We start from the raw sequence: 26,787 nt of genomic DNA, 5'->3' as shown, positions 1-26,787 counted from the left end.
GAGAGAGTGTGTGTATGTGTGTATGTGTGTGTGAGAGTGTGTGTGTGACAGAGTGTGTGTGTATGTGTGTGTATTGAGAGAGTGTGTGTGTGTGCATGTGAGAGAGTGTGTGTGTATGTGAGAGTGTATGTGTGTATGTGAGAGTGTGTATGTGTGAGAGTGTGTGTGTGTGTGCATGTGTGTGTGTGTGAGAGAGAGTGTGTGTGTATGTGAGAGTGTGTATGTGTGTGAAAGAGTGTGTGTGTGCATGTGTGTGAGAGAGAGAGTGTGTGTATGTGAGAGTGTGTGTGTATGTGACAGAGAAAGTGTATGTGTGTATGTGAGGGTGTATGTATGTGTGAATGTGAGAGTGTATATATGTGTGTGAGAGAGTGTGTGTATGTGTGTATGTGAGGGTGTATGTATGTGTGAATGTGAGAGTGTATATATGTGTGTGAGAGAGTGTGTGTATGTGTGTATGTGAGTGAGTGTGTGTGTGTGTGTGTGTGTGTGTGTGTGTGTGTCTGGCATGAGCAACCAGAGGTTCAATAAACTCAAAGGTTTGCTTAGGAAGTAACAAAGTAATATACCCATTAAGAGTTGATAATGCCTCAGGAATCATCGTGAGTAATGATAACTTAGCATCTTTTTAAAAATTCAACTTAGGTCATAAGCTCACATGCTGGTGGCGGTCAGATGGAAGCCACTGCTAAGGTTGGTCAGATGCAGGTGTCAGTGAATGGGAGAGCTGAGCAAAGGTGACACCCCTCTGCCTCAGTCAGTGTGGCTGCAGATGTCTGAGTCTGGGGCCAAGTCTGCTCGGTCTTCTAATAGAAACAGGGACATTTTCAACTGCTAATGCCTGACATTAATAAGCTGGCCACCACCACCCCGCAGTACGCTCTGCCTATTAGCTGTGCCTGTGAACCCGGGGCAAAGCATCCCAGTGCATGCTCATCTTGCCTCCAGCTCCCCTGTTCTCTGTCCAAGCCTCTGTGAAAGGTAGGGAGTAGAGAGCAAAGCAGGGTTTGAGAGAGGCAAGCTTAGTACTCAGCTGGACAGTCATGGTACCTGTTTGTTCAGAGTCAGGATCGGGGTAGTCAGGGAGACTGGTCTATCTGCAGCATCTGGAAAGGCATGCAGTAACACACACACACAGAGAGAGGGAGAGAGAGAGAGAGAGAGAGAGAGAGAGAGAGAGATAGTAGAGAGAGAGAGAGAGAGAGGAGAGAGAGAGAGCTGACAGAGAGAGAGAGAGAGAGAGAGAGAGAGAGACCCACTGGCCAAATTTAGGCTAGTGATGAGAAATTACTTAAGGTAGTAAAATTCTTCCCAATGAAACGCTAAGACTGAGGGAGCAATCTTGGTGTCTGGTTGGAAAAATAAACCTACTTACCTCATAAAACTCATGAGATGACTAAATGGTACCTGTGGAGTACCCTCTCAGAGGGCAGGATAGAAATACAGCTTACTGGGAAAGGAAAGGAAAAAGGAAAAAAAGGGAAAAGGAAAAAAGGAAAAGAAAAAAAGGGAATGATTTATTTATAGCTTTTTTTTTTTAAGGACAAAATGCATTTGTCCAGAGTTCTAGGTCCCAAACTCTTTGTTTGGCAGTAACTTCCCTCAGCTCTTAGGGGATAGTTTAATGCACTCAAAGTGTTACATGCTCTTGGGCAAGCAGATCTAATAGAATGGTCTTGAAAAGGTAAAGGGATGTTTAGTGGAATATGTCTCAGAATATCCCAGCTTCAAACAAGCTCTGGAAACACAGCTGTGGGGATGGAGGTGAGACCACACACACACACACACACACACACACACACACACACACACACACACACACATCCCGCCCCAGGAAGTAACATGGAAGTGCCTGTATGAAGCTTCCAGAAGCACTTTCCCAGCTTGGCCAAACTGTACTGAAACCACACCTGTTAGTGAGAGGTTTCTCGGGAGCAGAACTAAACCAGACTTCTTGCCTTTCCTGGTCGGTTTTGGTAGAATAAATCTGAGGTAGCCCATTCCCATAACCGAGAAGCTTGTGAAGGAATTTACATCCTCCTCAGCTTCCTAGGACCCAGGGAAGTGGCAAGAGAAACGAAACAATAAATCCTTCATGAACACCACAGTCCTTTCCCATGAACAATGAACAATGAAATCCCTTCTCACTAAAGTGGAGAGGTGTTCTTGGCAGAAGATCAGCATTCCGTGTCTCCATCTCTTTGATGGCAGGGATATGCTCAGTGTCTCGCCACCCCTACACCAAGGCCTCAGCCCCGCATTCTTTAACTGAATGATCTTCAGTGGGAGGCTGGGTTATGCTGTGGAGACAACTGGCGTTGCCCTTATCATATCTTCATGTTTCCCAACAACCGGGGAGAGAATGTTCCAGTGAAAGGTGTTCTGTGTGGGAGGACAGAGGTGAGTTCCTTGAGTGTGCAGGGGCATAAAGTCTAGGAAATCCAGCCAGGCATGAAAGGATGGGTTCTTGGTAAGTGTTAAAGCATCCACTGCAGGTGCTTTGATGAAGAAATCCAAGGAGCTTTTCACTCTGTGCACCTCTTCTTTCAGGAGCAGCCCTTTACCCTGACTTACTTGTATCTCATCCAAGATTCTCATTGGTTAGTTGAAAGAAAGGAAAGAAATGGAAAGAAAAGAAAAGAAAAGGAAGGAAGAGAAAAGCCAAGGTGGCATGAGGGGAGCCTAGCCATAAGCCTGGGCTGTGCAGAGCTGGAGAGGAGGCGGTGGGAGTGCCCCAGGCCTTCCCTGGAACAGGGTGGGGGTGGGGAGGGCTGGCTCTCTCAGCCCAAGGTTGGGGTTCTAACTTCCCTTTGCATTGACTGCCTAGGTATCACTCCTCCATTGTTCTGCCTTCATACAAGAAGGACGTGTATTTGCCACACGTGCTTGAAGATCCAGATGTCATATTGAAGGTACTCAGAAAGCTTTCATTGACCCCAGCTGTTAATTCTCTTGCTTCAAGAAAGTAGGATGTTTTGTAGACATTATATCTTTTTTTCCTTTGTCCCTAATAGAGAATGGAGATGTTATTTTCTAGCCTCTTAACTGTGAGTCTGTGTCTGGCACATCATCATAGTTCAGTGAATATTTATTTGTTCAATTAAATGAATTTGTATCTCCACCATAAAACCAGGTTCTACTTGTCCTTACCATGACTCAAGTATTTTAGTGCCCCAGTATATCATCACTAAACCTAAATAATGTTAGAAATACCAAAAGGAGAAAATGGAAGTTAATTTTGGAAGAGTCTGTCAAAATCCTTCAAAGACAGTTTCTTAGCTTGTAGCTGAACCGGTCCTTGTTTCCAGAGACATTAAACCAGCTTCTTCCTCAACCCCATGAATTACTTACGTCTCCTACAGACAAATCCCTACTCCTGTGGAACCTTCCATTTAAAAATCCCACTCTTCCCATCCTGCTTACGGAAATCCAATACAACTGGTTGCTGGTGGCCCCTGGAGGCACTATGTGGCACCTAGGCATCTGAGAAAGGTGCTTGAGCTGTTAGCACTTGTGAAGGGAGGGAAAGGAGGGACACACGAGTGATATTCATGATATTTTTCACTTGTAAAACATAGGGATTCCTGGAGCTGTTGCAAGGCAGCGCCTGAAAAAGAGTTCCCAGGGCACTTGACCCAGTGCCCAACGCGCAGAGCCTGCGTGCCCCCTTTCCATTCATTCTAACACAGTGCAGAAATGAGTAACTCAACTGCAGCCCACACAAACAGAGTGGGGCAAACTGGATGGACAAGACCGGTGATAACCACAGAAATATCAGAGATTGGGGCAAAGTACTTGAGAAGATGGGAGGGAAGGTCATTACAGGTGGGGGAGGGGTGAGAAGCAAAGGAAGACATGGCACCTGGTTGGCTTGAAGGTAACACCTATAATCCAGAGGAGGCAGTTGAGAGAAAGAGCAAAAAGAGACTCAGTCAAAAAAAGGAATGTCAGCCAAGACATGGAACCTGAAGGTACAGGAAATGCTTGAAGAATGTCCAAGGGTCAGAGCCCATAAAGCGATGAATGGTGAGCAGACATACCACTTTCGGGGGGTGGGGGGGAGGCAGGGCGTCAGGGACCAAGCTGGCCTAAGTGTCAGCACATTAGTGTCCCTCACAGCCTGAAGAAGCAAGTTCCTGTGGGAGGCTACCATGATGCATACCAGGTGACTGGGAGAAGGAAAACTGGCCACAGAGGCAAAAAGCTTTCAATCATTAAATATCTAAAATTTTTAGCCAAGCCCTCATCTGCTGTCAAATGTCTGCTGCCAGCGGTGTGTCCTGGGTCTCAGTGCACTGTGGCAGCCTAGACACTAAAACACCAAAGCATCCTGTCATCAACAGCCGAGGCTTTGCTTTTTTATTGGATTTCAGATGTTATCCCCTTACCCCATTCCTCCTGCCCAGGAAACCTCTATCCTATCCCCCATCCTCCTGCTTCTATGAGGATGTGCCCCCACCCACCCATCCACTCCCACCTCCCCACCCTCGAATTCCCCCACACTGGGCCATCCAGCTTCCATGGGACCAAGCATCTCCTCGCCCACCTATGCCCAACAAGGCCATCCTCCCCTATCTATACAACTGGAGCCATGGGTCCCTCCCTATGTGCTCCCAGACTGGTGGTTTAGCTCTGGTTGGTTGGTATTGTTGCTCTCTTCATGGGGCCACAAACCCCTTCAGCTCCCTCAGATTTTCTAAAGACTGTTTAGAAGCCTTCCTCTAGAAGCACTTAGCTTTTTGTGACTGCAGTGCCTGAGGCTGGCCACTAGATAGCAGTTAGGAGCAACAGCTTCCAGAGGCCGGACCAATAGTGGGCGTGAAAAAACAGTCTCTGGGGTAGAACTAAGAGAAACCCCAGATGCACTGCTCTTAGCAAGAAGGAGAAATCCATGAACTGTACCCTCATTTTTCTCTTCCTAGGAACTGCTCCTCCACTGGTGTGTGTCTGTGTGTGTGTGTGTGTGTGTGTGTGTGTGTGTCTGTCTGTCTGTCTGTCTGTCTGCTAGGCACCACGCTGTGCCTCAAGTCAGATCCTTAACTGTCACAGCAGACCTCCACAGTATGCTATGAGCTGTGAGTCCTTGCCACATATATGCTGTGAGGTAAACAGGCTCAGCTGCTGCTCCTTTCAGAAAGAAACTATGTCACACCTCAAGGGAGTGGAATGTTTTGTGGATACTCTATCTCTTTCTTTATCCCTAAACTCGGGACCTGCCAAGAAACTGCTAACCATCCTACAGCCAACTGAACACTCGATAGGTGCAAAGGTCCGGACACCTGGCTAGCTCCTCTTCACCATCAGCAGTCAAAGGGCACAATCTGAACTGTCACATTCCACAGTAACATTCCTCATGTGCCCTGGAGGGGCCTTGCAGCAGCTGCAGGTAGCAAGTGTGCCTGGGGCAGACAGAGGACAAAGAAAGACACTGGTCTGGGAGAGGAAGGCAGACAACGAGAGTAGGCTGCATGGAGGGGTCTAAAATGATACCCACCAGGGGAGGAGGCTGCTGGAGGCCCAGAGATGGTGAAGAAAACTACTGAATGGAGGCAAGAAACAAAGCCTAAACATTTCCTCAAATGCGCACTGAGCAGAGACTTTTCACTAGCAATGCTCTTAAGTAGAAATTGGCCTCATGAATGTTCCGGGAACGTTATTTATTCCACGGAGAGGGAAAAGGAGAACATGGGTGGCCTAGGGAACTACACCTAGAGGCTCTAAACCTCCTTTGGCAACCTGTGGGGCTGAGTATAAACCAGTCAGGACTCGCAGGCTATGCACTGATTATGGGTTTCTCAATCCCTGTCCAGACCCGCTCTTCACTCTCTCTGATCTGATTTTGGTTTTCTGGATCTAATGAAGTCACAGTAAACATGACAGCGTTATTTATTTGGCCCTTAGTAGTCCTGTGACAAGAAGCTTTGGCTGAAGACATTGTTCAGCTTGGAAACAATACAAGATGAATCCCATTTTCTCGCCACTAAGAACTCTTTAGCTAATTATTTCTCATAGATTCTAAATTTTGAAAGTCGTGACCACGTAAAACTACCTCATATGCTCCTAAGCCCTTTTTCTGTTTATATTTATCAACTATATACAATTATAAAAATAATTTTATAATGATGGGTATGATTGTTTTAAAATTATTATGGTCACAGAACTTAAGTTTAATAAATCTGGATGGTAGATGCCTGGTTCTTTTGAGTATGCTTAATATTTTTCCTAGCTAATAGGAGGACTTTTGAAACCATATTCACATTTATTCTTTGACTGAAATCATTGATATTTTCAGATAGGAGGAAGCCTCTATGTTATTAATTCTACATAATTGCTTTATGAATTTTCTGGAATAGTGAACATAGTCCCCTGACTACCCTTTCAGTCTTTAAAGGGTAAAGGGTTAACTATGTCCTCAAGTGGACCCTTAAGGATCCTCTTTTTCCCTGACGGGCTGGGGTTATCTGCCTCTGACCTTTTTATAAAAACAAAGTAAGACAAAAGAATTCTCATCTCAGTAAAGCTAAATGGGTATATTACCAGGCAAGCCTCTTAGTCTTTCAGGGAAACACCCAGTGTTTTCTCACTGGGTTAATTGAGAAAGGAAACCAGGAAGATCTCTGTCAGCTCAGTCAGGAGTAGAACAGGGAAAGGGAAAGACATGGCAAAGGACAGAAATGGCATAGGCAAATTCTCAGTTACAATCAAGTCAAGGTTGTGTGGTCTGTTTTTAAAATTGCCATTTGGTATAGTTTTTGCTATGTAAATGTGTGCGTGCGTGCGTGCGTGTGTGTGTGTGTGTGTGTGTGTGTGTGTGTGTGTGTGTGTTTGAAGAATTAAGTAAACTTTAGGTTCTTTATTAAGCATTTTAAAAAGTCTAAATCTTGGGCCATGAACCAGCTCTTAGGAACTTCAGAAAATACTGTCCTAAAATAAGATCTTCCAGCTGTGAAATATAAAGAGGACCCCTCAACATCTAGGGACTGGTTGACATCTGGTTACACCTCTGCTAGGTCTTCAACAGGTTGCTGTCATTACTACTTGGATCTGCCATCTTGAAAACAGCTGCTTGAGAAATAAGAGACACATTAATGTTTCAGTGTCTCTAGATGGAGAGATAGGAGCTTAGCTATGAGCCTGGCCAGTTTTTGCTGCTGCTGCTGCTGCTGCTGCTGCTGCTGCTGCTATGCTAGCTGTAGGGAAAGAGGGTAGGTAAGGTGGGAATGGTATAGGCAGAATAGACCTTGGTTCCATGGCTGGGAAAGGAAGAAGGATCAGAAGGGGAAAGGACCAGAACCCTACTGAACATGGAATCCAAAATGATTTACACTAACTTTAGATCTGCTATTGCAGCAGCCTTCTGTAACTCTGAGCCTACTTACGCTCCAAATAAAGAGGAATAGAGCAGCTCTCCTTAAAAACAAGACTGGCTGACTGTGAGGCTGAGCTGCAGTATGGCCAAGATTAGGTTCTGCTCACTGGGAGACTGGCCTTTGTCCACTGTATTAATTAAGATGGGAACATCTGTCAATTGTGGGTGGCACTATTTCCTGGGGAGGGGATCCTGAACTGAGCACTAGCTTGCAAGCATTCCTTGAACTGCTTCTTGACTATAATGCCATGTGACCAACTGCTTCATTTCCTGCCACCTTAACTTCTCCGCTATAATTGACTGTGTACCTTGGAACTGTGAGCCAGAGAAAACCACTTAAATTGCTTTAGTCAGTGTATTTTATCACAGCACAGCAATAGGGAAAGGAAAACTGTCTCTTAGAGGATAATGAGTTAGCAAGGACAGATTAAGAATCTAAAGAATATTTTTATCCTTTTTATGCCAAAGGATGGTAGCCACCATTATTATTGGACTATATAAGCATTGCCAGAGTGGTTAATAACTGTACTTTGGAGATTTCACTAATATATTTGCCCCTCAAAAATACGGGTAATGGATGGAGAGTAGGCTACCCCTAGAGAGCCTGGGAAGACATGGCAAAGAGTTGGTTCAGCTCAAACCTAAGGGACATACACAGAAAGCCCTCTTTTCATACAAGCCCTCCTCCCACCAAAAAATCTAGATATTCCAATCACCAGAGGATGGTTTGCTTGCTTATTCTCCCAGGTTATTGCATACTATTTTCTGGACCTGGGACTCCCTCCCATCCTCTTGTTCACACACACACACACACACACACACACACACACACACGCACACACACACACAAGCCTATCTACACATCTCTTGCCATTTTACTCTTCTCAGACCCTGTCCTCTGTTCATTACTCCCAGTGAACTCAGCAATGCGCCTTAACTTTGGCGGTCCCCAGCAGTTATAGTACCTTCAACACTGTTAGAGTCTGAATCCAAAAATGACCCCACAGAAGTCTGTTTTGAGCATGTCATCTGCAGCTATGGTACCAAATGGAAAGCTGTGGGGCCTTTAGAAGGTCAGGCCCAGCTGGAAATAAAAACACTTGGGCCTGGACTTTGAGAGTTATTCCTACTCCTGCTTCTGCATGAGTCTTCAACCTCCTGGTCCACATGCTGCTGCTATCAGCTCTGGCTGCCATGGATCAAATGACACTACCTCCCCCACCAGATGGACTGAATCCCTGAAACCGTAAGCCAGAATAAACCGTTCCCTCCTTGTTTCTGTTGAGTATTTTGTCACAGAACAGAGAAAGGTAGCTAATACAAGTCATGCTCTTGAGATTCAGATTGCTGGATAGTGAGCAGCTTGACATGAGGAGTTGTGTCTCATTTACCTCAGTGTACCTAAAGAATAGACAAGTGAATGAATTTGCACTGGTTTCATATCTTTCTGAGAGCTTTGTCTTATTCAGAGACCCTTAGGGCACCACCTCATATATGGTGGCCACATAGTAAATGCTGGTTGTTAAGTTACCAAATCTACTCATTCACATGCTTATACTTGCCAAACCTCAACAATAACACTGAGTTGATTTTTTTTGTCGTGTCCTATAAAAATGAAGTGTATTTTAACTATTTGTCAGAAGAGTTCAACTTTTGTCAGTATTCAGTCATCAAACTCCAAACACCATGTATCTCACAGAGGATGAAACTACTTGCAGATCAATGTGGCAAAGGTCACCTTCAGTGCACACTAATCATACCAGGTAGACGTGTTCAACCTCTCCTGTCTCCCATACCTCCCAGGGCAACAGGAATGAGTCAGGGCACACATGGGTCAACTGGAAGGAGAAAGCTAAGTTGATAGTCATTGTCTGTTTGCCACTGTAGTGTTCTTGCCTGTGTTCTACATTTTCTGTGGGTGTATCAGATTACTCTGATGTCAGTGTGCATGACAAGGTGTTAGATAAAATCTCCAAATGTAATTCTAGATTCAAGTTCTCATCTCCCTCCTAAGGAATCCTCTGCCAGAGATGTACATTAGAGCCTTCTGTTCCAGGTATACATTCTCTGAGTCTCTCTCCCATTTTGTACAGATGAAGAAAAAAAAAGCAGACCTTACAGTGGACAGAAGGGAGCCCCATCCTTTTTCCAAGCTGTTGCTTTGTCATGGTTGGCACAGCCCTTCTTCCCCAAAGGAGGGGGGCTCAAAAGACATATACCAGCTCTAGTTCAGCTATGGCTTAATGCACGATGTACAGAAGGGCCAGGTTTTGGTGGACCATGGATGCTAGGGAGCCAACGTTGAATAGAGCTAAGTAATTGATACTACCTGGAAGAACCTCCTGAAAGACTTAGAGAAAAGTCTTCATTGACTCAAAGGTTCTCAGGCCATTTGGTGGAACTTATTTGAAAATGGAGGAAACCTATGGGAAATACAGCCCGTCTGCCATGTATGCTCAGCTCAGTGACAGAGATCTTACTGGATTTTAGTCTCTTGTTTCCTTAGCTAGCTGTTCTTGTATATCACTGTATACAGCAGTACTGAGATCATCACCCTGTCTACAGTTGTCCCCTCCTGCTTAATCCCTTTCAGAACCTATAAATGGCAGCAAATCCCAGATTCAGCAACCACCCGGGAGAGCTAAAATCAGAGTATCCATTTTATTTTTGTGAAAGAAAAAAAAAAAAAATATATATATATATATATATATATATATATTGCCTATTTTTAACCTCTCCCATGCCCTGGGTATCGTACCCTCTCCTCATCCATCTCTGTTCCCTTTCCCCATAGGTTAGAAAGAATGAGCGTGAAAACCTGTCACCCAGAAACAAGCAACTGTGCTCCACATGTCGAGGATGTCAAGAAGTGAGAACGGTAGGCAAAGGGCAGCAGACAGGCATATGTGCATTCCCGGGTACAGCGCTGCTCTGTCTCCCCAGGAGCTCTGTGCAAAGAAATAGTGATGGAGCTCTTTACAAAAAAAGCTCTGACAAAGCCTGTAAATGAGGACATGGGTCCTGAGAGCAGCATCTATTGATATAATGTAAGCATCCTTCTCCATTCCAAGGAGCCAAAAACAAGCCAGGGTTGGTGGACCAGAGGTAAAGAGATGAGATGAGCCACTTTGAGGCTTGTTATTAGCTACATACTTAGAGAAATTCCAAGAGCTATGGGGCTTCTTCTGTCACCATGACATCTCCACAAAATACACACACACCAAGTCTTCTCCATTATTATAATTATGAAACAAGTTGCTTCCTTTGGAGTTTGTCATTAATTCAGTCTAAGCCTCAGTAAAAAAGCTGCGGAGAGGTCCTATAGTAGTTTACAGCCAGGAGTGTCCCTTGACCTGGATAACTATAATTTGTAATAGAACATATTAATAAGCCAGGCGGTTGTGGCGCACGCCTTTAATCCCAGCACTTGGGAGGCAGAGGCAGGTGGATTTCTGAGTTCGAGGTCAGCCTGGTCTACAGCGTGAGTTCCAGGACAGCCAGGGCTACATGGAGAAACTCTGTCTCGAAAAACCAAAAAAAAAAAAAAAAAAAAAAAAAAAAAAGAAAAGAAAGAAATAAAGAAAGAAAGAAAGAAAAAAAGAACATATTAATAAGGAGGAATGTTGTGGAAAAAGAAGTCTCTTCGAAGATCTGGAAGGAACAAGGACACAGCACTGCCACATGTCAGAATCACTACAGAAAAGAGGCCTGTTTTAGGGGAGATCACAGGTCATAATGAAGACAGGGGTTAATTTAAGGATTAGGGTAGCATGGCACTAAGGTTAGAGTAAGGGTTAAGAGTGACTTAGCTAATGGTTAAGTACAGGTGATGAAGAACTGCTTTAAGTCTGATATCCACTGAATCTCCTTGGACTTGAGGAGACTGGACAAAGGGTTAATGGATGAGGAAGCTTGGGGACCATTAGATAAGGAGGAGGCTGAGCTGTGTGATCAGTGAAGGCGAACTGAGTGAATTCTGGCAAAAGCTGCCCTCAGTGTTGCCGTCTGTTGGTTTTCTACACAGCAGGGACCACAGTGTTCATTGTGAACATGGTCTGTGGTCTAGACTGGGATCACATGCAGGATACTCTGACCTTGGGGATAAGCTGGCCACAGCCAACAGGCACACTTGGGACTTGAGAAGATCCTTTCTCAAGACCTCTTCCTTGACCTTTGCCCTAGCTCAGGCGTGACAGGAATAGACAAGAAAAACCTGGCTCTTCTTACCTTCCAAAACCAGAGACTAGATCAGTAACCTACTAGAAAGACATGGGAAACATACTTGAGATATTTATATAGGCTGTGATTTGGAGGAGAGAATAAGACACCCAAAGAATAGAAAACAAAAAATATAAATGCATGAGATTATGTGACAAGCTAAAAACCCAAACAACAAAAGAGCAAAGTGAAGAGACAGACATAGAAGGGGCAGGTTGTGAACTACTTTTTTACAGAGGGCTAATGTCTAGAATATATAAGGGACTTAAGTTTTCAATAATTAAAAAAAAAAAAACCCATATATAGAATGAGCAAATGTTATAAGCAGTCACTTCTCAGAGGGAGAAATTCAAATGAGCAAATTTCCGGGGGTGGGGGGGACTCTGTACTTCAGTAGGAAGTTAAGCACACAATTGTCTTCTGATTAGAATAGTTATTATCAAAAAATCCCTAAATAACAGATACTGGCAAAATCTGTGAGGAAATATTTGCATATTGGTGGTAAGGGGAGGGAATTAGTTATTATGGAGAACAGCACAGTGTTTTGGCTCCTAGAATACTCCAAATAGGACCATGTGACCCAACCATCCATCTTCTATTATATAGCCAAAGGAACTGATGCCAGTGTATCAACAAAGCATTTGAGCACATGCGCTGATTACCGTATTATTCACAATAGCTAAGATACAGATCCAACCTTGAGGCCTTCAAGGCGATGAGAGGATAGAGGATGGGTGGAGAATGCATAATGGAATATTACTCAGCAACATAAAGAATAGTATCTTTTCATCGGCAACAAAAATCTTATACAGCCTGATGTCACCGTGCTAATTAAGTGAGATAAGTCGGGTACCAAAGCACACATATTACCTATATATAGATTTTTCTACAAAGGCTGATCAAGATATATAATAGAGATCATTAAAAGCTGGGGGCGGCAAAGGATAAAGTTGACTAGCGGGTACCATAGCATAGCTAGCAGGAATGAGTCCTATGAGTCTTTAGCACAGTGGGATGACTGCAGTTTACGGTAACCTATTATTTTATGTGTCAGTAGAAGCAAGGAACTGAAGAACCACAAATACAAACCAATAATTTGGAAAGTGTCAAGTGTCAAAGTGAGCACCCTGTGCTAAATAAATTAGTACAAACATGTGTTTGTCACATTTTAAAAACTTGCTTAAGGACAGGGAGATAGTTAACTACTCTGATTTAATTATCACACTATACACATATATCAAATTATGACCATAAGTCTGTACTCTCAAAGTTTAAGAAAATCAATAAAGGTGGGAAGAGAATGACGAAGTTCACCCTGATGCAGTTTGTCTCAGAAACAAAAAATGCTCTTGTTGGCAGCTTTGGTCTGTGCAATTCCTAGACCCATCCTTGTGCATAAAATACTACCAGCTGAGGGAGGGGCTTTAAAACAAGGCTCATGCTACTTAGCCAGAGGTCAACAGTTCTGTCCTGCCCTCTTTGGAGCACAGCCAACTCTAGATGACATTTTGGAAAATGACAAGGTCTTTTTCTGGCATCTTCTCTCCCCTTTCATGTGTCTACAAATCTCTCCCCTAGGTTCTCATTGAAGTTTTTGCTGCCCCCCTTTCTCAGGTACTTCTGGTCTCCTGGTCATCTCACCCCCCATTTCCCCCATTTTCCCCATCTTACCTCAGCCAGTGATTCAGAAGAAGAACAATCTGACTAAAAATGGTAGAGCTGACTTTGACTTTTTCCATTTTCAGGCACCTCTAGAGGTGCTGGGCACAGAACAATTTGCAATTGTTTTGGCAAGTAGGCCAAGGGAACACCTGGGAGGGGGAGGTGCTGCGTGAACGTGCACTCTCCTTAAGGAGCCAGTCTGGAGTGCTGGGGTCAAGTCTAAAGAAGCTTAGGGTGTGGTATTTCCTAGCTAGAGAAGTCGTGGCTTCATACCAATTCTAGCCTGGGTGAAAGGCACTCATTTTCAAACATGCTTCAAACTGTCATCATTTGCTAGGTGATTTAATTTTGAAAATGTCTTAAATGGGCAGTGTAGGAGCTAGAAAAACGAGCATAGCAGTGTAGACCTGTATGTGGCACATGTCCTCGTGAAGATGAATGTTGAACAGGAAAGCCAGACATCATTAAGCAAGGAAGTGCACCAAGGTTTTATGAGTGTTCTGAAAGCAGGTCTTTAGACCAGAGACAGAGAAGCACCAGGAGTCACCGCCTGTGGAAGGCACTGATGGCCACCCTGAGAGGGGGAGTGGAGAGTCCCCAGAGGATACTGAATAGTATCAGACACAACTCGGGGTTGCTAAGATCTGTTGTGTAGATCAGAATGTAGTTACAGCCAATGTACTGAATCAGGCTTTCTTTCTCAGGTACAGCCAAAAATTTTCATAATACCCGACCACCAGAAATTATCCTTCCAGAATTCTCTGAATCACAGGTGAGCCGAAGATGTAAGCTGCTCTATGATGTAAGTTCTGGTTCTAACTCTTCAGTACACAGGATTGGAACTTAAAGGACAGTAAACAAAACACCCTGGGCATGAACTTCATAGTGGCTTTATCTTCTGTTGAAACAAAGGAGTCATACTTTGTAAAGAAGTTAGTTCACTTCCTTACATGAATAACTATTTAAGTTACCATTAGCACAACCTTCCTTTCCACCAACCTAAGAACAATCCAAGGAGTAGAGGAGGACATTTCTTCATCACCCTCAGGCAGATAACAATTCTCCTGTAGATGATATATATCTAATTCACAAAATATGAGTGACAGCACACAATTTGTCCCGACTTTCAGGCATCCTCTGTCACCTTCCATCAACTCAAATTCCATTTATCCATTTGATTGTTGTTTGCTACAATGAAACAGAAATATAACAGAATACAACCAATACCACAGAAGTAAAATCTAGTCAAATTCTGGGTTGTGAGGTGTTTAAACCTTTTTCCTGTGTTTGACTATTAACAGTAAAGAATTTACTTCTTACTTTATCTTTTAAAACTCTAGGAAGAACATGGAAGGAGTTGGGGACATGTGTGTGTCTGTGTATGTCTGTGTGTCTGTGTGTATGTGCAAATATAATGTTCTCATTATGAAAATGTCAATTTACAAAAAAACCTCCAGGCCCAAATACAGTGTTATCCATGTATGAAAACATCATAGTGAAACTCCTTGTTTTGTATCCAAAACAACAGCAGTAACAACGATAGCAAACAGGTACTCTCTCTGGCTAAGGCATCAGTGTCTGGAGGCCTTGTGGAATGTAAGCGTAAAGTCACCTTCACAAGGGTGATATATAGGATCCCAAGGCAACACTGAATTCTCTCCCTTATATAAAGAGAAAGGTGAGAGAAACTAATTGGTCTTTCTTATCTAATATGGCTCAGAAGCAAGTGTTCTGATTGATTTTACGACATCATGGCCTTTTGTTCCAGACTACAACACAGTCTGGTGCACTGACACCATGTACCAGTACTGGCTTGGGTACACAAAGGTCACGGAGGAAACTCGTGTCCCAGCAGTTCAAGTTCCAACACTAATCACATTTACTCATACTTTTTTTTTAAAATCATGATTAAAGTAATTCTGATAAACATTCTTTGCAAACTCAAAAAAAAAAATAGAAATCTTTTTGAATCAAGGCTTTCTGAGCAAAAGTGAATTCTTCTGTGAAAGAGACTTTGAAACCTATTACCCTGGTTTATTTAAAATGTTTTGTACTTTGAGTAAAGCACTTAATCCACAAATCATTAATTGCTTTTATTTTAAGCAAATCTCTATTCCTCAGTTCCTTTAAACTGTGGCTAAGAATTGATTAATCTTAAAATTCTCCCGAACCTTTGGTTTTGGTTTCATTTTCAACACAATGAAAGAAAGCCTACCACTTCTGTTTGATGCCTCTTTAGAGTGTAGAACATGGATTTGGCTGTTTGCTGCTTATAAAATCTTCTCTACACTTTTTAGCTCTCACCACACATATAGGCAAAGACATTGTCCCCATCAAAACAATTCCCTTTGCCCTATTAAAAAGATGTATTTTACCTTCATTTTTGTGTATGTCATGGTGGGGGTGTACCTGCAGTGACGAAAAAGGCATCAGATGGTCTGGAACCAAAGTACAGGCAGTTGTGAGCCAAACACAAAAACAGGGAACTGAACTCAGGTCCTTTGGAAGAAACAAACCTTAATCACCAAGCCTTCTCCTCAGCCCTCTCACTTCTAAGTAATTTTAATTAGAGCCGCCACAAGAGCTAATGGTTTATGAATGTCAGAAATGAAGGAGAGAGGAAGAGAGAAAGGATGGAAGCACATGGACTTACTTGTTGAATGGTAGAAAACAAAGATCTTAAACCATTCATTCCTGAAGATACTGCCGATTGTTTGCACAGCATGGATAATAGATTGATTTGCTTCCTCTTTTCTCCACCTCAATGAGACCTCCAGTGACAAGTGAATTAAACTTGTCTAGATCAGCCATATATTTTGGTAACAAAGCAACCTCAGAAGATCTATTTGGAAGTATACACATTAAAATGTGTAGATAGCCTTTCTCGGTGCTTCTCAACCTTCCCTTTAACACAGTTCCTCGGGTTGTGGTGATTTGCAACCATAAAATGAATTCATTTTGCTACTGTTATGAATTGTAGTGAAGATATTCAAAATGCAGGATATCTAATATGCCATCCCCAAAGAGGTCATGACCCATAGGTTAAGAAACATTGCTAGCTAGTTCATCAAATGGTAACAACTTATAATTCTTGAGGAATTAAGCACTTTAGATTGATCTAGGATGTTTTGGAATTAAATGTATTTGGAGCGAGGGTCACCCCCACAGCCTTGGCAGAATGGAGGAACGGAGATGTCACAAAGTCTCTAACTAAAACATTTCCTCTGTTTTGCTTTTCAAGGCAAATTGACTGACTTGGAAGATTTCTTGCTTTTTTTATGAAAATTAAAGAAATATTTCCTTAATCCTCACTAGTTTTAGACTCTACATGTTCTTATAGTAGAATAAAATATGTTTAAATAAAGGTTTTATCAAAACTCATGAGGACACTACTGAGGAAAAGCACCTGAGGTTAGTGGTGTTCGGACAGCTTACTCTCTCACCCTGCCGCAAGGCCACAGTGTAGCTCACCCTGCTCTGTATAAAGACCCAGTCCTCTTTCACTAGGCTCTAACCGACTCATGTGTTTTCTTGATTCTTTCATCAGAGAGGCAAGCCTTCATTCACAAGTGCAGCAGTTACATTCCTGCAATGATATTCCAACAGGTATGTTGTCTTTTAGAGTACTTCCAGTGTGGTACATACTGTGCTTGGAGGCAGAGAATAGAAAATGTAGTTTCTATGATCCCTCTAAATATTTCTAAGCAAATTCCATTCGTTTTTTATTTTGCATATTGTCTTTCGATGTGTTGTGATTATTACACAGCCTTTTCCTCCTCCTCCTCTTTCTCCTCCTCCTCTTCCTCCTCCTCTTCCTCCCCCTCCCCCTCCCCTCCTCCTCCTCCTCTTCCTCCTCCTCCTCTTCCTCCTTTTTCTTCTTCTTCTTCTTCTTCTTCTTCTTCTTCTTCTTCTTCTTCTTCTTCTTCTTCTTCTTCTTCTTCTTCTTCTTCCTCCTCCTCCTCCTCCTCTTCCTCCTCTTCCTCCTCCTTTTTTCTTTTTCTTCTTCTTCCTCCTCCTCCTCCTCTTCCTCCTCTTCCTCCTCCTCCTCCAGCTCATTCTCTCTCTTCTGAGGATCTCATATGTTTTTATGTGTTTGTTGGCCAAGGCCCCTTTAGGTCACACAGTCCCTCCTCCCAGAGTTATTGCCCCATCCTCCCTCCCCTTTGCCTCTGAGATGGGACCTCCTACCCAAAGTATCTCCCCACCCTGGGACATCAAGTCTCTACAGGATTAGGCACATCCTATCCCACTGAGGTCAGACAAGGCAGTCCTCTGCTACATATATGCTGGGAGCTTCAGACCAGCTCTTTGGCTGGTGGCTCAGTCTCTGGGAGTTCCCAGGGTCCAAGTTAGTTGACACAGTTGCACTTTCTATGGGGTTGCCATCCCCTTCAGTTCCTTCAATCCTTCCACTAACTCTTCCATAGAGGTCCCAGTCTACATCCAATTCTTAGTTGTAAGTATCTGCATCTGCCTCAGTCAGCTGCTGGATAGAGCCTCTCAGAAGACAACCATGCTAGGCTCCTGTGTACAAACACAACATAGCATTAGTGATAGTGTTAAGGATTGGCACCTGCCCATGGGATGGATCCCAAATTGGGCCAATCACTAGTCAGACATTCCTTCATTCTCTGCTCCATTTTTGACCCTGTACTTTTTTTTTTTTTTTTTTTTTTTTTGTAGGTGGGTTGTTATCCACATCCCTTCACTGGGGGTCCTGTATGGCTACTGGAGGTGGTCTCTTTAAGTTTCATATCCCCACGGTTGGGCATTTTGGTTAAGGTCACCCACATTGAATCCTGGGAGCCTTCTCACATCCCAAGTCTCTGGGATTTCCTAGCGATTCCCCCCATCTCCCACCCCTGGTAGCTGTGTTTCCTTTAGTTTTCCTGGCCCTCTGGGCCTCTCTCCTGTCTCTCCCCATACCTGGTCCTGTCCCCTATTCCCCTCCCCATCCCCACTCACACCCAGGTCCTTCCCTCCCTCTGTCTCCCATGACTATTTTGTTTCTCCTTCTAAGTGGGATTTAAGCATCCTCGCTTGGGCCTTCTTTCTTGTTTAACTTCTTAGGGTCTGCGGGGTGTGTCATGAGTATTCTGTACATTTTGGCCAATATCCACCTATCAGTGAGTACACACCATGCATGTCCTTTTGGGTCTGCATTACCTCACTCAGGATGATATTTTCTAGTTTCATTCATTTGCCCGCAAAATTCATGATGTCCTTGTTTTTAATAGCTGAGAATTGCATTGTGTAAATGAGCCACATTCTCTGTATCCATTCTTTGGTTGAGGACTATCTAGGTTCCTTCTAGTTTCTGGCTGTTATGGATAAGGCTGCTATGAATATAGTGGAACATGTGTCCTTGTGATATAGTGGAGAATCTTTTGGGAATATGCCCAGGAACAATGGAGCTAGATGTGTAGGTAGAACTATTTCTAATTTTCTGAGGTATTGCCAAATTGATTTCCAGAGTAGTTGTACAAGTTTGCAGTCTCACCAGCAACAGAGGATTGTTTCCCTTTCTCCATATCCTCACCAGTATATGCTGTCCCTTAAGTTTTTGATCTTAGCTATTCTGATTGGTATAAGGTGGAATCTCAGGGTCATTTTGATTTGCATTTCCCTGATGACTAAATATACTGAACAATTCTTTAAGTGCTTCTCTGCCATTCAAGATTGCTCTATTAAGAAGTCTCTTGGGTTATTTGGTTTATTGAAGTCTAACTTTCTGAGTTCTTTATATATTTTGGATATTAGCCCTCTGTCAGTTGTAGGGTTAGTGAAGAACTTTTCCCAATCTATAGGCTGGCATTTTGACTTATTGACATTGTCCTTAGCCTTACAGAAGACTTTAAGTTCAAGAGGTCCCAATTTATCATTTGATGATCTTAAAGCCTGAGCCATTAGTATTATGACCAGAAAATTTTCTCCTGTGCCAATGCATTCGAGGCTGTTTCCCACTTTCTCCTCTATTAAATTCAGTGTATCTGGTTTTATGTTGAGGTCCTGAATCCACTTGGACTTGGTTCAGGGTGATAAATATGGATCTATTTGCATTTTTCTACATACAGACCACCAGTTAGACCAGGTTCATTTGCTGAAGATGTTTTTTCTCCTCTGTACAGTGTTGGCTTCTTTGTCAAAACTTGAGTGTCCACAGGTATGTGGATTTATTTCATGGTCTTTGATTCTATTCCATTGATCGACCTGTCTGTTTCTGTACCAATACCGTGTTTTTTATTTTTTATTTTTATTTTTTTTATTACTATTGCTCTGTAGTACAGCTTGAGGTCAGGGATAGTGATTCCCCGAGAAGTTCTTTTATTATTTTAGCTATCCTGGTTTATTTATCCTGGTTTTTCTATGTAAAATTGAAAATTGCTTTTCTGATGTCTGTAAAAAAATTATGTTGGAATTTTGATGGGAATTGCGTTGAATCTGTAGATTGCTTTTGATAAAATGGCCATTTTTAACTGTTAATCCTACCAATCCATGAGCATTGGAGATCTTTCTATCTTCTGAAGTCTTCTCAGATCTCTTTCTTCAGGGACTTGAAGTTCTTGTCATACAGATCTTTCACTTGCTTAGTTAGATCACACCAAGATATTTTATATTATTTGTGGCAATTGTGAAGAATGTTGTTTCCATAATTTCTTTCTCAGCCTGCTTATCATTTGTATAAACTCATTTCCTTGAGTTAATTTTATATCCAGCCAGTTTGCTAAAGTTGTTTATCAGCTGTAGAAGTTCTCTGGTAAAATTTTGGGGGTCACTTATGTATACTATTATATCATCCAAATATAGTGATACCTCAACTTCTTCCTTTCCAATTCGCATTCCGTTGATCTCCTTTTTTGTTATCTTATTGTTCTAGCTAGAACTTCAAGTACTGTATTGGATAGATAAGAGGAGAGTGGGCAGCTTTATCTTGTCCCTGATTTTAGTAGGATTACTTCAAGTTCCTCTCCATTTAATTTGATGTTGGCTACTGGCTTGCTGTATATTGCTTTTATTATGTTTAGGTATGTGCCTTGAATTCCCGATCTCTCCAACACTTTTAACAGGAGGAGGTGTTGGATTTTGTTAAAGACTTTTTCAGCATCTAATGAGAAGATCATATGATTTTTTTTCCTTTGAGTTTGTTTATACAGTAGATTACATTGATGGATTTTTATATATTGAACCATCCCTGCATCCCTGGGATGAAGCCTACTTGATCGTGGTGAATGATGTTTTTGATGTGTTCTTGGATTAGGTTTCTGAGAATTTTATTGAGTATTTCTACATCAATGTTCATAAGTGCATTTTGTCTGAGGTTCTCTTTCTTTGTTGGGTCTTTGTGTGGTTTAGGTATCAGGGTAATGTGGCCTCATAGAATGAATTAGGTAGTGTTTCTTCTGTTTCTTGTGGAATAGATTGCAGAGTACTGGTATTAGCTCTTCTTTTAAAGTCTGGTCGAATTATGCACTAAAACCATCTGGCCCTAGGCTTTTTTTGATTGGGGAGGTTTTAACAATTGCTTCTATTCCTTAGAGGTTATAGGACTGTTTAGTTTATCTGATCTGGATTTAACTTTGGTGCATAGTATATAGTATATGTCCAGAAAATAACCTATTTTGTTTAGATTTTTCAGTTTTGTTCAGTACAAGCTTTTGTAATAAGACCTGGCAATTTTTTTTTCTGTTATGTTTCCCTTTTCGTTTTTGATTTTGTTCATTTGGATGCTGTCTCTGTACCTTTTAGTAAATTTGGCTAAGAATTAGTCTATCTAGGTGATTTTCTCAAGGAACCAGCTCTTGGTTTTGTTGATTCTTTGTATTGTTCTCTTTGTTTCTAATTGGTTGATTTCAACCATGAGTAACACTATTTCCTGTTGTCTACTCCTCTTGGGCTTGCTTGCTTCTTTTTGTTGTAGAGCTTTTAGGTGTACTATTGAGTTGCTAGTATGAGATCTCTCCAATTTCTTTTATCATCATCATCATTCTTTAATCATTTTTTTTTTACAGTCCAGACTCTATCCCCCATCCCAGTCCACCCTCTGACTGTTCCACATTTCACACCTCCTCCCCTGCCCCCAGGCTCCAAGAGAATGTCCACCCACCACCCCACCAGACCTCTCCACTCCCTGGGACCCCAAGTCTCTCAAGGGTTAGGTGTATCCTCTCTGAGTCCAGACCTGACAGTCCTCTGCTGCATTTGTGTTTGGGACCTCATATTAGCTGGTATATGCTGCCTGGTTGGTGGCTCAGAGTTTAAGAGATCCTGGAAGTCCAGGTTAGTTGAGACAGTTGGTCCTCCTATGGGGTCACCCTCCTCCTCAGCTTCTTTCAGCTTGTCCCTATTTCAACTACAGGGGTCACCAGCTTTTATCCATTGAGATTACTCCAATTTCTTTATGAAGGCAAAATTATTTATTAATTTCCTCTTAACACTATTTTCATTGTGTCCATAAGTTTGGGTATCTTGTGCCTTCATTTTCATTGAACTCTAGAAACTCTTTAATTTCTTTATTTCTTTTCTGACCAAGTTATTATTTAATAGAGAGTTGTTCAGTTTCCATGAGTATGTGGGCTTTCTGATGTGTCTGTTGTTGCTGAAGTAGAGCCTTAGTCCATGATGATCTGATAGAATGCAAGTTATTTCAATCTTCTTCTGTCTGTTAAGGGTTGCTTTGTGTCCAATTATAAGCTCAATTATGGAGAAGGTTCCCTGAGGTGCTGAGAGGAATGTGTATTCTTTTGTTTTGGGGTGAAATGTTCTATAGATATCTGTTAAATCCATTTGGTTTATAACTTCTGTTAGTTTCACTGTGTCTCTGTTTAGTTTCTGTTTTGATGATGTGTTCATTGGTGAGAGTGGGACCTTTGAAGTCTCCCACTATTATTATGTGGAGTTCAGTGTGTGTTTTGAACTCTAGTAAGATTTTGCTTATAAATTTGGGTGTCTTTGTATTTGGGGCATAGATGTTCAGAATTAAGACTTGATCTTGGTGAATTTTTCCTTTGGTAAGTATGAAATGTCCTCCTTCATCTCTTTTGATTACTTTTGGTTGTCTATTTTATTAGATATTAGAATGGCTACTCCAGCTTGTTTCTTGGGATTATTTGCTTGGAAAACGATTTTCCAACCCTTTACTCTAAGGTAGTGTCTATCTTTGTTGATGAGGTGTGTTTCTTGTATACAACAGAATGATGGATCCTGTTTATATATCCAGTCTGCTAGTCTGTGTTGTTTTATTGGTGAACTGAGTCCAATGATGTTGAGAGATATTAATGACCAATGATTATTAGTTCTTGTTATTTTGTTGTTGGAAGTGGTAGTGTGTGTGTGTGTGTGTGTGTGTGTGTGTGTGTGTGTGTTTCTCTTCTTTTTGGGATTGTTGTGAAATGATTAATTTCTTGTGTTTTCCTGGGTATAGTTACCCTCCTTGTGTTGGAGTGTTTAACTTCTAGTATCCTCTGTAGGGCTGGATTAGTAGAAATAAAGTATTTAAATTTGGTTTTGCATGGAAGGAATATCTTGGTTTCTTCACCCATGATGATTGACAGTTTTGCTGGGTATAGTAGTCTGGACTGACATCTGTGGTCTTCTAGGATTTGCAAGACTTGCAGGGTCTTTTGACTTTTAGGGTCTCTGCTGAGAAGTCAGATGTAATTCTGATAGGTATGCCTTTATATGTTATTTGGCTGGGTTTTTTTTTTCCTTTTAATATTCTTTCTTTTTTCTGTATATTTAGTCTTTTAATTATTATGTGGTGGGAGGATTTTCTTTTCTGGTACATTCCATTTGGTGTTTTGTAGGCTTCTTGTACGTTTATAGCCATTTTTTTAGGTGAGGAAGTTTCCCTCTATGATTTTGTTGAAGATGTTTTTTGGCCCTTTGAACTTGGAATCTTCACCCCTTCTATTCATATTATTCTTAGGTTTGGTTTTTTCATTTTATCTCAAAATTCTTTGATGTTTTGTGTTAGGAACTTTATATACTTGGCATTTTCTTTGACTGGTGTATCAGTTTTCTCTATGGTATCTTCTATGCCTGAGATTCTCTCTTCCATCTCTTGTATTCTGTTGATGATGCTTGTGTCTGTAATTCCTGTTCTCTTTTCTAGGTATTTCATCTCCAGGATTGCCTCCATTTGTCTTTTCTTTATTGCTTCTATTTCCTTCTTAGGTCTTGAACCAGTTTGTTCATTTTCTTTACCTGTTTTGACTGTGTTTTCCTGTATTTCTTTAAGGGATTTGTTTCTTCTTTAAGGGCTTCTACTTGTTTGACTATGTTTTTCTGTGTTTCTTTAAGGGAATTATATTGTCTTTAAAGGCCTCTATCATCTTCATGAGATGGGATTTAAGGTCAGAATCTTGATCTTCACATACGTTAGGATATTCAGGGCTTGATGTAGTAGGAGAGCTGTATTCTGATGAAGCCAAATTATATTGGCTTCTGTTGATTATGTTCTTGTGCTTGCCTTTCGCCATCTGGTTGTCTCTGGTGTTAACTGGTCTGGGTGTCCTGGATTGGAACAGGCCTCCCAGGAGGCAGGTGGAGCTGTGTGTCCTGGGTTAGAATAGGCCTCTGGGAGGCAGGCATCTGTGGGGGTGGGGGTGGGGGAATGGGAGAGCTAATACATGGAAAATGCAGGTGGAGGTTCAGACCAGAAGGGAGATAGGCTACAACAGGGCACAGGACAGAGCTCACATCTGCTGGGTTCTGTGGGATCCCAGTGGGTATGGGGGTTGGGGTGAGGGTCTCACCTGTGTTTCTGGTAAGAGCAGTCCTGGGAGGTAGGAAAGGCTGTGAGATGTAGGGAGCAGCAATGTAAACCTTTTTTTTTTTTTTTTTTATAAAAATCAAATCATGTTTGAAGAAGAGGTCAAGATGATAAAGACTTAAGAATTATTCACAACATGAAGTATCTTTTGAAATATTAAACTCTTTCCCTTTTTGTAAGATCATGGCTGTTGTTTTTTTTTATAAGGACAGACCTATGTATTCATGTGTCTTGGAACAGTTTCCTCAAAACTGAACCCTCTTTTCCCTTGAGCTAATGTTACAATTTCAAATATATTTTATTTTCAATTTAAATTTAATTGGCAATATTTTTAACACTTGGGTGTTATTTCTAAATTCCACTTGGCATCTTCGATCAGATTTATAAAAGTCTAAATGTTGTTGCCATGAGATGGTTCTATTAAAGGAAATTCTTATGTGAATTTTGAGTATGATAAGGCTAGACGAGTCTTTGGTGGCCCTTGGTTATTTTGTGTATTCATGAGAACAGTGTTTAAGCCTTTATTCTCTGTTCTTCACACTGTCTTCCAGAGAGCATTCGCTACAGACTGCCTATTTTAGGCCCCAGGACTGCTGTCTTCCACAGGCTGCTGTCAGGTGCCTACGAATCTCCTCAGGATACTCAACACTGTGCCTTTCCCAGAAAGAAAGGAATGAGCAAGACAGTGAAGCAGTAAGTGAGTGGCCAGAGCTCATTACTCCCAAACTCTCAGGGCAAAGGCTACCTCTCCAAGCCAGGCTCTGACACTGGTACCTTCCCCTAATCTTGTATCTCCCGGAAGCTGAGTCACTTTTCCTTCCTTCTGCTGCTTTTCTAGCTCTTACCACTTTCTGCTAAAGACAGAATGGTTTAATTTACATAACTATGAAGATATATTAACACAGAGAATGCTAAGTGTACCTCATGTTGTTTTGCTGAAAATTTTAATGCATGCTATATTACAATAAATGGCAGCCTCCTTCTTATAAGTCATAGGTTTTCCATGTAAGTCATTTAGCCCATTTCTTCAGGTAGGAAGATCAGGGGTGGCTCCTTGAGCCCTCTGTGACTTCATCTTATTCACAATAAGGGAGAAAAGGAAGAAAAATCACCTTTTCTTTTTCTTCTCTCAGTTCATTTTATAGCAAAAGGGGGCACTATAATGTAATAACTAGAAAGTGACAAATAATTACTTATTGCAATCTGTGGTCACAGGAACTATACCCCACACTGCCTTTTTTACTTTCTTACATATTGATCAGGTATTTAGCTAATATTTGCTTAATCATATCCACGCCACGCTTGAATTTTATGATGAAGTTATTTTTATATGATAATGCATGCTTTCTGGTCTATGTTGATCTGTATGTACATCTGTGGAATACAAAGAAAAATTCCAAGTTTGCAAATATTACATATTTGGTCATATATTCTCTGAGACAAATTTCAAGAGGTTTTGTCAAAACAAACAAACAAATGCCCTTCTGTTTCTTAGGAAGCAACTGCCTAGTGGAACCCCAGACCCTAAGTAGATACTAGACCAACCTATAAGATAGCCTCTGTGCTAACTGTTTTTTAAAGAATGGAGTTAAGAAATCTCAGATCAATGACAATGAACTAGTGTCCAAATTTAACTCCACAAAAACAAAGAAACAACAGACAAAACCTGATTTGTCATCTTCTGTCTGCGGCCGGCTATGATTCTTGTTTTCACTGCAATCTGAGTTCCAGAACCTCAAAAACAGTCCCCATGACTCCTATCATTTCAGACAATCGACTAGCATAGACAAGCTTTCTTCTGTTGTTGTTTGTTTATGCATACTTCAGTGAAAGGACTTGGGGGTGCCTACACTCCTGAATTAGGGGAATTACACTCCTCATGCACAGTTATTTGAGGTAATATAAATATTATGTAGCTTAGGAGATAAAGTGCTTCTGAAATCTCATTAAGATGGCCTTATCTAGAATACCCCCAAACTACATCATTAAGAATACCATTTTGGTATTTGCCAGTATTTTGACAGTGGATGTTATGGTTTAGATCCTAAATCCTCATAATGGCCACATAGTAAAGGCTTGATCACTAGCTCACGACACCACCAAGGGGTAGGATAATCTTTAAGAAATGGAGCCAAGAATAGGTGATAGGTGACTCACCTCACCTATATCATACTTTGTTTCCATTCCACTGCACTGTGGAAAGTTATATCATTTGGAGACTTGCCTTGAGTGGGACAATGGGACTCTGTCCTATTCTCCCCTCCTCTCCCTATCCCTTTCTTTCTCTCCCTCTTTCTCCCTCTCTGCATGTGTCTTACACTATTTGGTCTTAGGAACATTTTACATTCTTTAATAATTAAGAACCCTAAAGAATATATAAATGGGAGTATATTTACTGATATCTACCACATTAGAAATTAAATAATTTTCAAAAACACTTTTAAAAATAAATTTTGAAGCACATACATTTGATGTCAGAATATTAAAATTATCACATGCCATTTAGTCTTGGGGAAATTCCTACCATATTTCAGGAAGAAGAATAAGTTGTGTATGTGTGTGTGTGTGTGTGTGTGTGTGTGTGTGTGTGTGTTTGTGTGTAATTATGAACTTGAGAGCTCAAAAGGACTTCAAAGGCTGAAGAGTTTCAATTCTACATTTTAAGACTTCAAGTCTGCAATATATTCTTGAATCTCCAGATCTCCAGGAAAGGGATTGTATTTAACTCATGCCCAAAGTGATATGGTTCCTTGGTAGATGGTTTCGA

General features: G+C 41.5%; 1 protein-coding gene across 1 annotated transcript in view; it reads left to right on the top strand.

Moving 5' to 3' along the window:
* Positions 1 to 26,372, top strand: part of C10H1orf105 (chromosome 10 C1orf105 homolog) — a 41,855-nt gene extending 15,483 nt beyond the window's left edge. The window contains exons 3-7 of the mRNA XM_034513141.2: positions 2,828 to 2,912; positions 10,164 to 10,247; positions 13,954 to 14,021; positions 16,797 to 16,855; positions 24,572 to 26,372. Of these exons, the coding sequence (XP_034369032.1) occupies positions 2,828 to 2,912; positions 10,164 to 10,247; positions 13,954 to 14,021; positions 16,797 to 16,855; positions 24,572 to 24,717 (442 nt within the window). The 3' untranslated portion in view covers positions 24,718 to 26,372. The remainder of the gene's footprint in view (positions 1 to 2,827; positions 2,913 to 10,163; positions 10,248 to 13,953; positions 14,022 to 16,796; positions 16,856 to 24,571) is intronic.
* The last annotated feature ends 415 nt before the right edge of the window (positions 26,373 to 26,787 follow it).

Source organism: Arvicanthis niloticus, chromosome 10, assembly GCF_011762505.2.
Source record: "Arvicanthis niloticus isolate mArvNil1 chromosome 10, mArvNil1.pat.X, whole genome shotgun sequence".
Lineage (NCBI taxonomy): Eukaryota > Metazoa > Chordata > Mammalia > Rodentia > Muridae > Arvicanthis > Arvicanthis niloticus.
The sequence above is the reverse complement of the archived record's forward strand: the minus strand, read 5'-3'. Positions and strand labels throughout refer to the sequence as shown.